The sequence below is a fragment of the Rissa tridactyla genome, chromosome 1 (assembly GCF_028500815.1).
Source record: "Rissa tridactyla isolate bRisTri1 chromosome 1, bRisTri1.patW.cur.20221130, whole genome shotgun sequence".
In the NCBI taxonomy this organism is placed as follows: Eukaryota; Metazoa; Chordata; class Aves; order Charadriiformes; family Laridae; genus Rissa; species Rissa tridactyla.
Genome location: NC_071466.1, coordinates 174,270,389 through 174,283,772, shown reverse-complemented (window position 1 = coordinate 174,283,772; position 13,384 = coordinate 174,270,389). Strand labels below are relative to the sequence as shown.

Genomic DNA, 13,384 nt, shown 5'->3' with positions numbered 1-13,384 from the left:
AAGGCACAGCACATTTGTGAAGGGAATCCAATTTTGGCATTCTTGACACTATAGTCTATCTCATTCTTTCTGTGAAGCAGACTTCAGTTGTGAGGATTATGTTTTGTTATTACTTGGCAGTAGACAATGATTTCTTTATGTTTAGGTCACTTACTGTAGCTTAGTCATCAGAAAGTCCTTTGTCTGCAGTTTCATATTATTTCATATTCTCTGACAGCCTATAGAATTTTATATATGTTTATAAACTTGTGAGTCATTGAGGATTTAAAAAAATATTCCTTTTATTTCCACCTGGAAAAAGAGCTGCAATATTGGAGCTAATTTCGTCTCTTGTCAATAAGCTTCACTGAATTTGGTAAAACTTCTGTAAACGAGAAATGTCAACTTTCTGTAATATTTATGACACCAATGTGTTTTCTTTCTCTTTGCACCTTTCATTTGAGAAAGGAAGATAGTTTGGTTTTACTTTATATGTGAAAGGCGAAAGACTGCTTTTGAACTTGGTTCTTTACTAATGATCTGTCCCACTTGTGTGTTTCTTTTCAGGATGCCCTGACGGTTTACAAAGAAGCAATACAAAAAATGCCAAGGCAGTTTGCACCACAGAGCTTATACAACATGATGGGTAAGTACGTTGTTAGTGCTTCAGAAAGATACTTGAGGAGTAAGACGGGGTGGAACAAAAGAGCTTTGCCAGGCAACTGATGCTCAAATGAATTAGCTAATAAAAACAAAAATAATTGCCTTCAGTAGATATGAGCCAAACCAGGTTCAGAGCTTAAATGCCAGCAACTGTAATGCTGGATAAGATGCAATAAATTATGAGGCTCTTAGATACTGGACATTTTTAAGAGTGTCCATGCAGCACTTTTACATGTAGAATGCACGGTGTTTTTCTCTGCCTCCAGAATCTCTCATGCGCTATCTTGGAGACCTTGTGCAATTCATACATATTTTTTTTATTTCATCCATTATCCTGGAGACATTGTTCAATTCATACACATTTTTAAATCTCCCGTCTTTGAAACTAAGAAGAAATTGTATTTACTTCATAGAAAATGGAGTGAGATTGATAATAACATAAAATTTAGTGTGGGTGTTGGATGTTAAATTTCCTTGTAAACCAAGAAGATGTCCAAATAGGCCCAGAGAGATAGATAGTTGGATTTTTTTTTTTCAGGTTGTGCCAAAAACTATTTTCCAAGCTCATGTACTATTAGTTAGACATCAACAATGAGAGAATTCTTCTTTCAGGACCAGGCTGTTTGTTCTTAAAATTTTAGCAGAGTCTCTTGAGTACTGCAAGTAACATTAATTTAGCTGAGGTGGTTTTTTGTTCTTTAATTCCAAGTCCTCATGTTCTTCATTGCATCTTTATACAGGATACATTAAACAGATAAAAGAAAGAAGATAATATGGATTATTATTTATAGTATTCAGATCTGACAAGATCTGAAACAAGAGGGCAGGTTCTCCATTGCTCCAGAGGTGCTTTTAAGTGGAATTCTCTCTGAAAGGGCGTGTGTTTGTGTTAAGCAACCTCAGTGTCTGGCCCAGTAGACTCTGTGAGCTCCTATCTGCAACAGAAGAGAATGTAAGATGCCTTTAAAGTAGTTTAAAGTAGAGCAATTAGAAATGTATGTAGAAACAATTAGGATCAACAGGAAGCATGTGGGATTTTGTGCCTTTTTTTACCCCCTCCCAATGCCTAAAATACAAGGGAATATATTGGTTGATACCAATTGGTTTGACACAGTTGTTGAAAGGAGGCACCACTCACTCTACTACTTAATTAGGAAAGGCATCTTTTATTAGCTCCTTACAAGTACTTGGACATAGGAAAAAATATTCTAAAACTGTAGTTGTTAACTGATGCTACGTGTTTGCAAATCTCTGTAAATGCTAAATTGAGTACTTCTCTTGTCACAGTGATAAAGTATCTAATGTCAGTAATAGTATAAATACTTCCTTAACAGTTCATACAGTTCCATGGAGAGTTACTTCTCCCTGAATGCTGAGCATTATCAGATTAATGCAAATGATTAAAATCCCTAGAACGCACAAGTTGATTATTGCATGTACTTTTCTTCATAGGGAGTCTTAGCTGAACTATTGTTTCATCAGTTTTATTTACCAGCATTTGCTGATAAATTTGGCGGGGTTATCAACGGTCACCACTCCATGAGTTAAGCCTCTGCTTGCTATTGGTGTTCTATAGTGATTGCTGAAGAACCGCAGTGCTCCAGCGAAACCCTCTGAAGTTTGACTGCCCTCTTTAGTGCAGATATATATGTCACAATTCCAATAAAAGTTCTCCTCAGAAGTACAGAAATTGGAAAAAGTAAAGTAAATGCTGTTTCTAGCATGATGGTTGTTCCATCACAAAGCAGGCCTGTGCCACCGTTTTTCTTTTCCTGTGAATAGGTGCTCCCTTTAGAACCACTACGACCTGTAAGATTCTTTAGTTTTTTACTTTTTTGCCCATTGGTTACTTTTTTAGGTTCAGGAGGCCTTTCTCAGCTTCCTTTATAAGCACAGTCCGTGACGTCCAAGTTCACTCTGTTCCTGGGATTTGCATTTATTAACTCACAAAGCAATAGTGAACACAAAAAACAGCTTAGTCCTTTGCCTGGGCTTGGCTGCTGCTACACTTCCTCCCTCCCCTGCTTAGCCCATACTCTGGCTTCTCTTTGCTTTAGGCGGCTACCGGCACTTCACGGATGTCCTAGCGGCATAACAAATTAGGGTCAACTAAGATTACCTTAGCCCCTTTCAGCCTATTGCAAAGAGCAACAGGCTATTATGGAGCTCTGTAAAGTACAGCTTATTAACGTAGCATATATTTGTATTTTGTTTGCTGTTGTGATGGCAGCTGTTGCAGGGAAACCGGAACTTGGTTCACAGTACTTGCTGAGGGGTGGCTTGTTGGCTCTGCTGCAAAGGCAATCCAAGAGGCTACGTAAAGAGTTCGGTAGTGACTTGAGTTGAATGCAGTGTAGCCATATTAACAGCAGGACTCAGACTGATTTGTTTAAAGCTGTCCTGAGTGCGTCTGCATGAGCGTACATGACTGCAGTTGGTTTCTCCTACCTGTAATAGTGTAAAGGTTAGATGACAAGACAGATCTTGGTAGTAGCTAAGCTCACTTTATAGTGTCGAGAGAAAAAGATATCTCTGGGGAGTAATTAAGCCCATCTGACTTAGACATCTATTTCAGATAATACAAATAATCCCCTGCAAGCACACTTCTGTAAAAGAGGCTAAGATGACTAGCTTAGACTTGCTAGCTCAACTTGTGTGAGATAAATCCTAAACACCTATTCAGTTATCTCTTTGCATCGGGTGTGACAGGAGAACAAGGCAACGAAATCCATTATCAGGAGTGCATCCGCTCTGCAGCTCATATGCTTTCACTGGGCACCCGAAGGCCAACCGGATTGTTTATTTCTGTTTGATGTTCAAGATAAAATTGTAAACCCATTCACTATAATGCTTTCTTTGATGAACAGCATTACACAAACTTGTCTGCCTACTTCTTGCCTTTAAAAAGGAGACTAGAGGAACTGAAATTGGCCAGTCCCGTCTCCTGTGCTTGGAACTGTGTGAACCTAACTCTGAGCTGTACCCGCTCACTGTGTACTCATTGGTGGGGAGGAACAGGGGAAAAACTGGGGAGCGCTCCCCATCTGCTCAGGAAGGAAGGGTCCTTCCCTGTCACTGCACCTGTGGAAAAAGTCTTCACAGTTTATCATTAAATCCCAGAATAGCTACAGTTTGAGGATTACCTGCTGCAGTTGTCATTGTGATTGATGCATTCTGAGTCTCTGGCAATCACTCTTCTTGGTTCGGTGTTAGGTATTGGCATGTGATGTAAGAAAACAGTGCTTTGTCTAATTTTTAAAAATCATTCAATCATTTCATTGAAGATTTTCTGAAGGCTTGTTTCCTTGTATGATGTATATGACATACTCAAAAGAGAATAAACAGGAGACAAACTGTTTAAACTGAATTAGGGGTTGAACTCCAGTGCTCTGAGTGCAGTAGCATTAACACTCCAGCAGTGTTAAGCCTTTACACCACCTGCTTTCCCTGTTTGCGTTACACTTCTTTTCCTGTGCTTGCTTCTATTGGCCTTTCTCTCTGACAGGCCCATGGACTCATTCCTCTGGTGCGCCAACTTGCCTGGCTGACTCTTGTCCTTTAAGACTCTAAGTAACTTGCCTTTTAGAGGAAGAAGTAGTATTGGGCCTCAAGAAGCAAACCATCCTTTTGACTTTGCATTTTATTCATGGTACAAAAGGCAGGGCCAGAAGACCAGCATCAGACGTTCTAAGCTTGTGCATATGAAAAGTTGCAGGGTAGATTTTGGTCTCCTGTTGCTGTGATTTATTTTGCCAGGTGTGCAACAACTCAGCTAAGGAAACCATATGTTTCTCTGGCTTTGTACCAAGAAGTAAAACCTTTTCTTTTTTTTTTTTTTTCTTTAAAGAACCCAAACCAGCTAAAAATTAAAACTCTAAAACTAGAATCAAAATAATTATTCAACAAGCTGTATAGGGTTGGCTTGGTATTTATTTTCTCTATGTCATATTTCTTTGATGTAAATTAAAAAGTACATGCTAAGGTTACACAGATTAATTTGCTTGGCATGGCAACATGCACTACAAAAGCCAGAGTCCAGCTCAGCTGCATTAAATAGGTAATATATTTTGTTTAAAGTTTCAATTAAAACCTGGGGTCAAAAGATAAAATGGTCCCTGTGGGATCTTGAACACTTTAATGCCAATATTAGGATTACTTAAGGATCAGCCTCTGCTCTAGATGTCTTTTGCGTTCCTTGAAATCTGATATTGTACAGTTGATTGTATTACATTGCTTTTAAAACCACACTGGCCCACCTGCTACAGTAATTCATACTCTTGCCAGTTAAGTGGCGTGAGGTGGACCATGGAGGCTTTATTTTAATACTGAACGGTAACAAGAAGGATGTTGGGGTGGCATTGTTCAGGTTTAGATTGGCAAGATGCTGTCATAAAGACAAATGTCTTGATCACACTTCATCTGCCCTTGACAGCTAACATCTGAATGTCTATTTTCAAATGCATTTAATGCAAAGCCTTACAAACATTTTTCATGAGAAAAGCAAGTTACAAAAGAAGCTAACATTGCAGGAGTGAATACAGTTAATGATGCGCAGATTAGAGTTCAGATTTCTCCTTGCTAATCTGCTACATTGGACATGGACAGAAAACAAATCATACAAAAGTGGCAGCCAGGTACAGAACAGGAAAGGGGAGCCAGATTTTACATCTGGTGCAGAGGTTTGCATCATAAGTACAGAGGCTTAGCATGCAGAGAGACTTTCTCTGTTGATGATTATAACATAACTATCGCTTTATTTGATTATGCTTTTGGGTGGCTGTAGCTGTTTGTACAAACCTGTTAATATTGTTAAGGCTCCTATGCCATTTGTCCCTTGGTCCCATTAAATGCTTTTTTATTGAATTACTTCTAGATATTGTTTAGAACCACAAGAAACACTTTTGCTGGTATAGTTTTACAGTTCATGCTGTGCAAGACTTACTTTTTAAGAGGCAAAGATGATTAAGCGGTGAAATACATATCTCACATCATAACTTACGCAGAGTGTGGTACCTGCACTTGTCTGAGCTCCAGTCATCAGTGTGCTTCCTGTGCATCTCATGAATCTTTACTGGTAATTTCTTACTAAGTCTACATTACAAACTTTTAAAACTAGTTTGATTCAAGAAAAGGGTTTTTTTTCTTTCATACGTATATTTTATTATACGTTCTAGGGAAAAAAGAATGGAGTCCACTCCGATAGTGATGGGAATAAAAGGTTGTGCTTCCTTCTCTCCCCCTCCCTGCTCCCATCCTGATACTTTAACTCTTCCCCCTCTGAGACTTTTGTGGTAGTTTATATCTGCTGTCCAAAGCTGAATATAAATCTCTGGGCTGATTGCAATGTCTCCTGTTTTTTCACTTTGTTTGAGACATTCAAGCTGGGTATGAAGGTTACAGCAGTGGGTTGCTGAGGGGGTAGTGGATGCAATGTTTGAGACCAGGCTTTTTTTTTTTCCCCAGATTCTCAGGTTTTTTTAGTTTTATCTCTTTGGACTGTTGATCTATAATTTCATGTGAAATGCTTGAGTTTTCTTAGACAGAATTGTGAAAAAGCTAAGAGTCTAAGCCTGAAATGCATTTTTATTTTAAACATATGGTGTTTTGTATGAAAATAAGTATAATTGAAGGTTTGTAGACCAAAAATATGGTCCAATGTTGAAATTGGACTACAAGGATCCCAGTTAGGCATGATTCTAATGGAAAGTGCTTCTATTAAGAGTGTTTTAAAGAAACCTATACTGGCATAATGTCCATGTTTTGCTGACGAAATAATAATCTTTAAAAGGTGTGTAAAGTAAAAGGCAAGAAAAAACTACAATCACTTGTTCAGTTATGAATTCTTATGATTTACTGCTGGTTGCACATCTGTTGGAAAATGAAAACGAAATTATCTATGTCAGGTGAGCTCAATGCCTGTATTTGTGTCAATGTACTTCTCTCACTGGAAGTCTTTGTACAACAGGAAGCAGCTGTGCAAAGTCCATGCTGTTCCACGCTGCAACTGATTTTATTTTGCCTTTCATATATATCTGTTTTCCTCTTAGGTATTTTCCTTCAAAAGTAGCTTAGTGGTCTAATTAAAACAGATCAAAGGCTTTGCTTTGGCTAATTGAGTCCTATAAGAATCTGCTCAACGCAAGTAAATGTGGACTGACTCCTATCCATCAAAAGCCCTCTTAAAATACAATGCATTCCTTGGAATCTTGAAGGAGATTGTTCTGTAAAAGTCAAAAAACCCCAAACAGAATATGCTTAGTCTATGCAGAACTTGACGCTCATTAAGTTCACATGCTTCAGCTGTTTCAGAGAATGTGTGCATGCACTGCATATTTATCATCGAGACTGTTAATCTTCTGCAGTATATCTTAAACATCAGTATAGTATAACATCAAACTGTGCTTCTAGATTTACGATGTTATTGTACGCACCGGTACCTAAGGGAAGAAAGAAGTAAGTTATATATCTAGGGAGGTGCATTTATGCTAAATGCATCTGCAGCCTTGATTTGCACAATGAGGCTGCACGGTTGCATTATGAAAGACACAACCCTCTTGTGGTATTGTAGTGCACAGGGATGCACACCTCTCCATTATTTTCTAAGGCAACCTCTTTATGTTCCCAATTCAAAGAAATGATGGAAAAATGAAATTTAATTCCTCACTGAATGTATATATTAGAGATTTTCCTTTTCAAAGTGCATCTTCATCTTCCTTTCTGTTTTGACTTCTGCTCTTGTCAATGCCAAATTCTATATTTTCTATATTACATTTTTACCATCCAGCAATTTGAGTGGCAGATAATGAACATGCCCAAGGATGATGTAAGGCGGATTTATCCTGCATTGTCTCCTTCACAGGGATAATTTTTCAGTTGTCTTTTCAACAACATCTTTTGGGATCCTAAGAGGAAGGCCACAGGAGGGACATATGTTTTTAATCTGAAAGTATGGGTACATGGCACCTATAGAGGCACAGTGCTATTCCATCCATAGTTTCGTTGTACTTGCTCATAGATCAGTCTAATGTGCTCCTGCAAGGAGATGGCCTTTGCTTGGTATGACAATGTGCATTGGAAACAGAACAAATCTGAAATCAGCAGATGAGAGGTTAATCTAGAGCCATATAACATACGTTCATGTAAACGGTACCTAATTTTGGTTTTTAACAATGTGTGATATGTAGTAGAAAATCTTAAGGGTTTTTTTTTTTTTTTTTTTTGAGGATTTGTATTAAGCTCATATTGCACTTGAGTATAAAGGTAGCCTTTCAGGGGAAATAGCTGCTAGCAAGCTGATCCGTTATTAGTATTACTATTTAATATAAATATTTAATATTTAATATGACTGTTATTGTTCTTTAATTATACTTAATTAATTTGTCCTGGGGTCATTTAAGTAGAGGTTGTTTTGTTGTTGTTTTATTTGTTGGTTTTTTCTTCTTTGTTTTATTTTGAAAGATTATTTTTCAATCCCAAAGATTATGAGGAAATATTGCTTTGGAGGATGGTAAGTAGTCTTGCAATTGGTCTATCTCTATAGCAAAGAAAATCCACTTGAGTATCAGGATTTTAGTGTGTGTGGTGTAAATCTAGTTAAAAGGTAGCCCATTTCTCATTCCTTTGTCATAAAGTATTAATGAAGTATGTATACACTCCTTTATAAAGTGCTTCAGTTGCATATTAATGTGTTTTCTTGTACTACATCAGTAAATGACAGTTACAATTAAATAATTTGTGTTCCTCATTTTGGAATAGGCTAAGGAATTGCTGTATAAATAACAGAAAATGTTAGTTTGAACTGTAAAACTAGAAACATTTTTGAATGCCTCACTTGTCTCCTTTTACTCCAGTTAGCTGTTGAATTTCTTGCTACCACTCATCGTGCAGGCAATGCTGCACGTGGCTGCATGTTGATATGGATTAGGGAACTGAAATAACTGTCAATTTATGTCTTAAGGTTTTCACTGCCATGAATTTCTTTCTCTGTTGTTGTTACCTTTAGTAGAAAAGTAGAATACATCATAGATCAGACAAGTTTCATTAATAAATTGTGTGTATGACCTTTCAGATTTTTAACATGAGTTTTGAAAGGTTTTTCAAATTAAATAATTGTTAAAGTAAATATAGAAACCTGCTCACAAGTACCATTGGTTTGCATGTTTTCTGCCAATGGACATTGTGTTATTTTCCTAATGAATAAATCATTCATGTTGCAAGTTTATAAAAATACACTATTTTAAATGACAAATATTGTTTTCTTATTTTAATCTCAAACACTCAAATACCCAAATGCATCCTGAATGGCAGAAGTCAATCCATACATGTTTTCTCTGTCATTTTGTTGGAAAACTGTCTTAAGCTGGAATAACTTTTATTAAAATTGCATCAGTCTAAGACTTCAATTAGCAGATGTTTGATTTTATTCTGGTCTTTGAGTATGGCAGTGGCAGAGCCTTTAGAATTGTAGAATCATAGACTTGCTGAGGTTGGAAGGGACCTTTCAGATCATCTAGTCCAACCATCAATGTAACTCTGACAAAAGCCATCACTAAACCATATCTCTAAGCACTATGTCTACCCGTCTTTTAAATACCTCCAGGGATGGTGCCTCAACCACTTCCCTGGGCAGCCTGTTTCAATGCTTAATAACCCCTTCAGTGTAAAAATTTTTCCTAATATCCAGTTTTCAGCTTACTTTGATTTCTTTTTAAATAGGATTGTCACTGTAAATCATTTAGAAAATGAAATTACTATCAGGCACCCTAACAGTGCTTCCTTCTGCAGTAATGACATGTTCTAATTGCTCATAATATAGCAGTTCTTGATGATATGGGGCTTATGGGCAGAAAACAGACTCTTCAGAAAAAAAAAATGTTCAGCTATAGTGAATTCCTGTAAAGTCTAGAGGGGAATAAAATTCCTTTCTCTACAGTTTGACATTTAGATTGATATATTTCTAGATGTGCCACTCAGAAATACCCTCAAAGTTTTAGGAGGTTAACTTGTAAAGTAGCTGAGCTCTTAAAACGTATTAAAAATTGAATTTGCCAGTTCTCTGAAGATGTTAATCTCTTTTTATATCAGAATCCATCATGGAAAGTAGATGAGAACCTTGGATCTTTTTTAAATTTGGCAGTGCATTCAGCATATACTACCAGCAGATAATAACTCCATCTCTTATGGCTGCTTACATTACTTTTTAAAGGATCTTGTTGTTAATTGCTTGAAACTTTGCCAAGAGCTGGAATTTTCCACTTTAAGAAAAGAAAGGGCAATATGGATTCCTCATTTCCTGTATGCTAAATGAAGCAGGGGCTCATGGGAAAAATAGTATGCAATCAAATAATTAAACATTCTGCCATAAAGCGTATTACTAGGGAGAGGAGTTGAGGGGAGCATATAGCTTGAGTTCTGGCTTCTTCCATCCTTTCGACACTTGACTTCATGACTTTGTTTTGTGCATAACAAGGTGTAATGTTACGTCACTTATTTGTGAGTGCTGACATGGTGAAAAAAATGCAAGTGACATTGATATCCCTCAATGTGATTTTGGTTTTTGGGGAGTGTTCGTGTTCTTTTGGGATATCTTTCCTGTTTGCTTGGTTTTGTTATTTTTTTAAGTTGTTCTTTTAGTTTGGCCGTAACCAGCAATAGAATGATTTGAGTACTTCTGGGACTGAAACATCAGCTACTTCTGTGTATGTAATCAGATACGAACACCAGTGCATGAGTACAGAATGCTCTGTATATCCTTGAATTAGAAATCCTGGTCTGCTAGATTTACAGGCTTGCACCCCATTTTGGAAATACTGTATTTGCTCATAAAAATCACGTTGGCTTCCCTTAGCCTTGGCTCAGTGTGACTTGTGACTTCTGACTCTATATCTGCAGGCTGTGGTTAGGTCATTTTGCATGCACTGCACCTTAATTCCTGAAACTCAAATTTATGTGGCACATTTTGCCTGGGATCCCTACTCTCTGCTGACAAAGATAAAAACAAACAAACAAACAAACCTGGACCTAGGCCTAATTTTTTTTTTTTTGAGGATTTGTATTAAGCTCATATTCCACTTCATATCCCCTGTAGATACTCAAAGTAGCTCCCGTGGTAAGAGTTCCTTCTATTTTACGTCTTTGAGCATGTAGGTGGCACCTTTTTCTCTGAGTTTTGGGGGTGTGGTAGTTGGCTTCAAGCTTGAATAAAGAACATTGGTCTTTCTCTCTCTCCCTGATGCCCTCAAAGCTATTAATTTCCATGTAATCCAGAACTGGAAGCAGTGACTCAGCTGGCAACAGCCTTAGCTGACCTCTACTTTGGTCAGCTGTAGTCCTCTCTTGATCCTCCAGTGGTGGCACTGGATAAACTGTGACATCATAATTTTGGGAAGAAACTTAGCCATTTATTTGGAATTAATCAGCTGGGAGATTATGAAATGCTGGCTCTCCTGTAGGCATTTTTGGTCTGTCTTTGGCTTGGGCAAGGGCACAGTTATATCCCTCATGAAAGAGCTGTGTAAATGCAAGGTATTAATCTGAAAGCTGCTGCTCTTCACCATTACATGCTTGCTATTGCTTTCCAGCCTTTGCAAAATTTGGTGGTTTGCTTCTTGGAGAAGCTGCTTCTTTGTATGCTAAATTCTTTCTCAGAAACTTCAAGACTACAATTATCTGTACCACAGTATATGGCTTTCTGACATCCCATTCATCTGTTCTTCAATATTGCCTGCCTCAGCTTCTCATAGTAAAGGATTTCACTTTGAAAAATGTACAATTTTGGTCATTTCGTACGTGACTTCTTACGACTAGCAATTTTAAAATTATGGATGTTATATTCTAATTTAAACTAATTGTGGCACATGACCTAATTTAACTACATTTAGAGATTAAGTTTTTAATGTCTTGCCCCTCCCTCCAATTTTCAGGACTCTTAACCTTTCCTAGTTTTTTAAAAAAATCTAAGTTCTGGATGTATTATGTTTAAAGGCAAACACTTTTCATATTCTCCCTACCATTCCATGCTGTGAAATGTAGACTGATGGAAGAAAAGTAACTTTTCTACAGTAGATGTGATGAAGTTTTTGTTACTTTGAGACTTCTGACTGAAACTTAGCAGCTGGAGCTCTCTCGTGCAATTCTGTTCCAACAAGACTTTCATCTCAACCATGCTCTTTCAGCCCTAATAAGGCAATAACTCAGTATCTTCCCTCAAGTGTCTGTAAGGCTTTTTTGGGGTATGTGTCATTGCAGGTGTTCAAAGCGCTTCACCCTTTTCAAGATCTCTGGTCATTTAATACATAGCAAATTATAAATGAGATAATAAATTATGGAAGCCTTGAGAAATTTTGGGCATTCTCACTAGCATTTGTTTCACCCTGTAGGAGAAGCCTATATGAGAATGAGCCGGCTGCCAGAAGCAGAGCGCTGGTACGTGGAGTCACTGCGATCCAAGAGCGACCACATTCCAGCCCATCTCACCTACGGAAAATTGCTGGCTCTGACGGTGAGTTAATCAGCAGCTCCTGGGAGCTGGTCCCAGGCCCTTTGAGTAGATGAGGTAAAGGGACAAGAAGACTTTGGCCTAAAAATTGCTTATAGCCCTATTTGCCATGCTATTTTAGTCACGCCTTTTAATTAAGGATTTTGACAGTGTCGTTTTTTTGTGAAATATTGCATCCATTCCTGAAATATCGCCACCTCTGTGCTGGAAGAAAACAGTTACAATAGTGTAGGAGTTCTCTGATTGAAAAAGCCTTTATTATAAGTAGTCTAGATCACAAGTAATGATACTCAGTGTTTGACTCAGGGTTGTTGTAGCAGCCTATGGCAGAGCTAGGGAGTGTCACCTATACATGTTTTCCATTTCTCATTCCCATTTTTCCGACCATATCCTCTTTCCTGTTTATCTCTGCTACATTTGCTTTCATTGTTCATCCCATCAGTTTCATATTTTCTTCCTATGCTCTACTGATGCGCCTTTGTGTGGCTCTTCCATCCTTGTGCCTCAGTTTGAATATCTTCCTCAACTTTTCACCTAGTCGTAAGCTTTTACTCTGACCTTGCTTACGCCCTGTCCAGTCTTCAAGCAAAAAATTACACAGGGTAGATAAATAGCTCATAATTAATTTCCACAGATACATTGCTGCTAAAAAGTACCCGAATCTGGAAAAGGGGACACAAGTTTTCTATATGAGTAACAAGTGTCAACATAATTGGAAAGAATTAAAAATTGTTCAGTGTTGTCATGTAATGTCACATACAGAGTTTGATTAAAAACTACTTGGATGGGAATTTTTAGCTTGTAATGGAAGTCAAGATGTTAGTGTTATGTCCCCGCTCCCTGTCAGTTCCAGACCTTAGAAAGGCATTTTTTTGCTACAGTTTCCAGTTGCAGTTAAAATTTCTCAGATATTGAGAAATACATGCACTCACTGATTACCTTCCTCTGGGATAGAGCTGCAAGTAGGTTATACAGCAAAATTTCCTAATGTACCTTGCTTTTCTGGAAAATATCTTCATATCTTGCACCTAAGAACAATAGGAGAAAGTCAGCATTATTGGTTTCTTCGTAGCAGATCTATTTCTATTCCACACACACACCCCAGCCCCAGTACTCCTCTGGTTAATGTTGCACATTTTCTGAACTGCTGTGTATATGAAATATGAGGTGTGGTAGTGAAAGTCTTGCAGTTATTCTGGTAAGCAAGGTCTCACAGTTTTCTTCAAAATAACAAAATCCCCAAAT

At 37.7% G+C, this 13,384-nt stretch overlaps 1 protein-coding gene across 2 annotated transcripts in view; it reads left to right on the top strand.

The window, feature by feature from the left end:
* TMTC2 (transmembrane O-mannosyltransferase targeting cadherins 2) overlaps positions 1 to 12,166 on the top strand; it is a 193,696-nt gene extending 181,530 nt beyond the window's left edge. For both annotated transcript variants that reach the window (XM_054207348.1, XM_054207339.1), the window contains exons 7-8: positions 547 to 625; positions 12,021 to 12,166. In XM_054207348.1, coding sequence (XP_054063323.1) covers positions 547 to 625; positions 12,021 to 12,151 — 210 coding nt within the window. In that variant the 3' untranslated portion in view covers positions 12,152 to 12,166. The remainder of the gene's footprint in view (positions 1 to 546; positions 626 to 12,020) is intronic.
* Positions 12,167 to 13,384: the final 1,218 nt, after the last annotated feature.